Consider the following 3,696-nt stretch of genomic DNA (forward strand, 5'->3'; position numbering starts at 1 on the left):
AGGTACCAATCTGAGGTTTGGGGACCAAGATCGAATACAAGAGATGAACTAGGGTTTGAGAGGAGATGGTGCTGGTGAAGTTGTTGATGGAGATTGACCCCCTCTCGATGAGAGGATCGATGGTGATGACGATGGCGATGATTTCCCCCTCCCGAAGGGATGTTTCCCCGGCAGAACAGCTCCGCCGGAGCCCTAGATTGGTTCTACCCAGGTTCCGCCTCGAGACGGCGTCCCTTCGTCCCGAAAGCTTCCTTCTTGTTTTTTCCAGGTCAAGACACACCATATAGCCAAAGATGGGCACCGGAGGCCTGCCAGGGGGCCCACAAGGTCGGGGGGGCGCGCCTAGGGGTTAGGGCACGCCCTTCACACTTGTGGCTGGCTGGTGGCCCCCCTCTGGTACTTTCTTCGCCCAATTTTTTTATATATTCCAAAAACATGCTTCGTGAAGTTTCAGGACTTTTGGAGTTGTGCAAAATAGGTCTCTAATATTTGCTCCTTTTTCAGTTTAGAATTCCAGTTGCCGGCATTCTCCCTCTTCATGTAAACCTTATAAAATAAGAGAGAATAGGCATAAGTATTGTGATATAACGTGTAATAACAGTCCATAATGCAATGAATATCAATATAAAAGCATGATGCAAAATGGATGTATCAGGTCCCGAGCTTGTAGCCTAGATGCCATGGTAACAAGGGCACGAGGTTTTACCCAGATCTTGGCTAATACCCTATGGCATGCTTGTGTTTGTATTGATTTGGGGTAGAGCACAAAGTAGAGGTTGATCTACCACGAGATTGATCTCTATCATCTATGATCCCTACCAGTCAGTTTATATAGGTACCAGGGGGCCTAGGGTTACAGATAGGTCAGCTACACATAAGGTAAATGTATTGTAGACGACCTCTAAGTTTTGAAGTATGCGCCAAGTCTTCGGAAATATTCCTTCTACGCGCCATGGGCCTTCTGGAGATGGCATACTGGTGAACTGCCATGGAGTTCCTCGGCCCGACCCACCTGGCCAGGAGATGATGTGGTGAGTGACCCCTAGTCTGGGATACCATCAGTTGGGATGATTTCAAATATAGAAGTGATATGTGGTGAATCTCTCAAACTTATGCTAGACCATATGATTTGAGCTTTGATCATAATACCACAGCAGTTGAAGTTGTGTAGAAAGGTTGGAATGATTTCGGATTTAGAAGAGTGCTACGGGGTGACACTTTATTGTTGTGGAATAGTTTGAAATTAAGATGTGAAGAAATGGAGATGTATGGTAGAAAAGATTATTTTAGATGGATGTTAATATTTGATGCAAGGTTTACTGTTAAGTCATTTTGTATAGACAAATGATCATAGTGGAAAGTGGCTTTCCTCAAAAATCCTTGTGGAAGATCAATGTTCCTCCTAAAAACAATGTCTTTCGATTTTGTGGTTCATGGTTAAAAATAGCATCCTTATTAGGAACAATTTACTTAAGAGGGGCGGGTAGGGTAGCAAAAATGTGCATCCTGTGGGCAGGATGGGAGCATTGAACATTTGTTCTTTCATTATTCATTTGCTAGGATAGTATGGAGTCTTTTTAAATGTGCTTTTGACTTAAGAAAAAATCCAAAAAAAGTTAGATGGTTGCTTTGGAAGTTGGATTAGGAGCTTCCCAAAAGAAAACAAGAAATTGGTACTTGTTGGGGTTGCTGCTCTTTTTTTGGACTACTTGGAAATGTAAAAATAATATTGTGTTTGAGAAAAAAATTGTTAATTAATTCAATTGTGCAAATCAAATTGAGTAGTCCAGCGGATAATAAGTTGGTCGATATTGCAGATAAAGTAGGAACACCAAAAGGTGTTGATGCTGACAGCAATGCTCATAGAGCGGGTAGCAAGTGAGGTGTATCACGCTTTACAAGGGTGGCTCATGGTGTTCTTCGTATCAGTGTCTGAAGCTCCTTGTTGGCGACTTCCCTGACGACGACAACTCTTTAGGGTTCTTTGCGCTTGGATGCATTAGTTCTTTTTTGCAGTTCTTTCCTATCTAGATGTCCTAGTTCTATGCTGGTCAGGTTTGTTTTTTAGGCCCTGTTTGGTTTGCATCTTAAGGTTGCCATGCCTAAGCTTAGTCGTGCCATAATATTTTAGGCATGTGTTTGGTTCAACATGGACCAAAAGATGGCCGTACTTATAAGGAGCCAACTTATCAATTAGCCCACCAGGACCACCACTAGCTTTCAAATTAACACTAATTTTGCACTGTGCGCAATTGCAAAGCATGGATAGCCATGGACCGAACGAATTAGGAAGCCAAACAAACTGCAAGGTTACGTCCTAGAATGGATGTCATTCTGTACCACGACGTTTTGCATGCGACGCATCCTTGGAGAATGGAATACAGAGCATTGAACAACGGAACTAAATTTGTGCACACATGGAGCCTACACCTATACACCCGAGACCATGAACGCAAATCTCGTCATCCCGCACCAATTAGCTGCTGTACTTTGCATCCTACACAGGAGAGGGGCCAACGCGCGCGGCGTTCGGGGATCAGCTGCAGAGTGCCAGCCTCCAGTAGTCGTGGTTGGAGTCGACGTGGCAGAGCACGGCGAGGAAGATGTCCTCGTCGCAGGGCAGGCAGAGCCTGGCGTCGGCGGCGAACTCGTACTCTTCCCGCGCGCGGTCGAGCAGCTCCCGGAACAGCGGGTGGTCGAGGGAGGAGACTCGGACGACGTACCGCCGCAGCTCCTCCCCGACGTACACCACCGTGTGGCCCCTCGGCACGTCCACCGGGATGGCCTCGTCTCCGGCCTCGAGTTGCGCCCACGCGCTCGCCGTCGGGCCGAGCAGCTGCAGCTCGGCGCTGAGCTTCCTGCAGGCGCCCAGGAAGGACCTGAGGAGCCTCCTGTTGGATCGCCGTCGTCCCTTCATGCCGCTCGAACGTACCATGCGTACGTGTGTCTGTGTGGCACTGTGTGGCACTGCTGCGTATATTCTGTATATATACGCGGTCATGCAACTGGGCCTGTGCCTTGTGGATTGGTCGACATTAATGGTTGTAGCCTCAGAGGCATGTGCTATGTTTGTTTAGCTTGTGGCAAGCTGCAAAACTAGACTCTCGAGGTGACGTTTGGATGTGCGTACGCCAAAGAGAACGAAAGAAAACCGATCGTACATTGGTATATACGTTTGCACGGTCTAGGCCGCAACGGCCAAGGGGATTCCTTATGTCACTTATCGTTATGCGGGCAACTTTTAGTTGCATCCACAGTGATGTAAAGCCGTCGTCGCGATCGTTGAAAATTACCTGTGTCTGCATTAAGTCGTGCATGTGCTGCCATTAGCGTACAGCCGTACACCATCACCAGTGGCCTACCTTTATATGGATGGATCAACCGAGGCAGCAGTGCTCCTGAATTCCGCCACGATATTCCGGTCAAATGAGTGCCTTGCAGTCTCCAGCAACCACTGCGTACAGCTTGACACGAATTTATCGGCAGGCGCATGTTGACCACGCAAAGGCCACAGCCCTTGACAGAATATAAAACAGTTCTCAGACGGTACGAGATAGTCCCGGCGTACGTCCTTGAACGTATGGAGCTGGTACATCACCGTGTACGTACTACGTAGTCCTTTTCTCCTCCTCCCATCTCCTTCAACCAAAATGGTCGATCGACGTCACGAAGATTCTGGAGCGGCATGCTCTCTCT

The 3,696-nt window shown here is 47.6% G+C and overlaps 1 protein-coding gene across 1 annotated transcript; it reads right to left on the bottom strand.

Moving 5' to 3' along the window:
* Positions 1 to 2,400: 2,400 nt before the first annotated feature.
* On the bottom strand, positions 2,401 to 2,917 carry LOC119359725 (auxin-responsive protein SAUR50-like). The gene has a single exon (XM_037625826.1). It carries the CDS (start codon positions 2,915 to 2,917, stop codon positions 2,537 to 2,539), a length of 381 nt encoding a protein of 126 aa, XP_037481723.1. The 3' UTR covers positions 2,401 to 2,536.
* Between the last annotated feature and the right edge of the window lie 779 nt (positions 2,918 to 3,696).

Source organism: Triticum dicoccoides, chromosome 2A, assembly GCF_002162155.2.
Source record: "Triticum dicoccoides isolate Atlit2015 ecotype Zavitan chromosome 2A, WEW_v2.0, whole genome shotgun sequence".
In the NCBI taxonomy this organism is placed as follows: Eukaryota; Viridiplantae; Streptophyta; class Magnoliopsida; order Poales; family Poaceae; genus Triticum; species Triticum dicoccoides.

Excerpts from the sequence above, each read along its gene's own strand:
- LOC119359725 (XM_037625826.1), bottom strand. The coding sequence starts at position 2,917 with ATGAAGGGACGACGGCGATCCAACAGGAGGCTCCTCAGGTCCTTCCTG.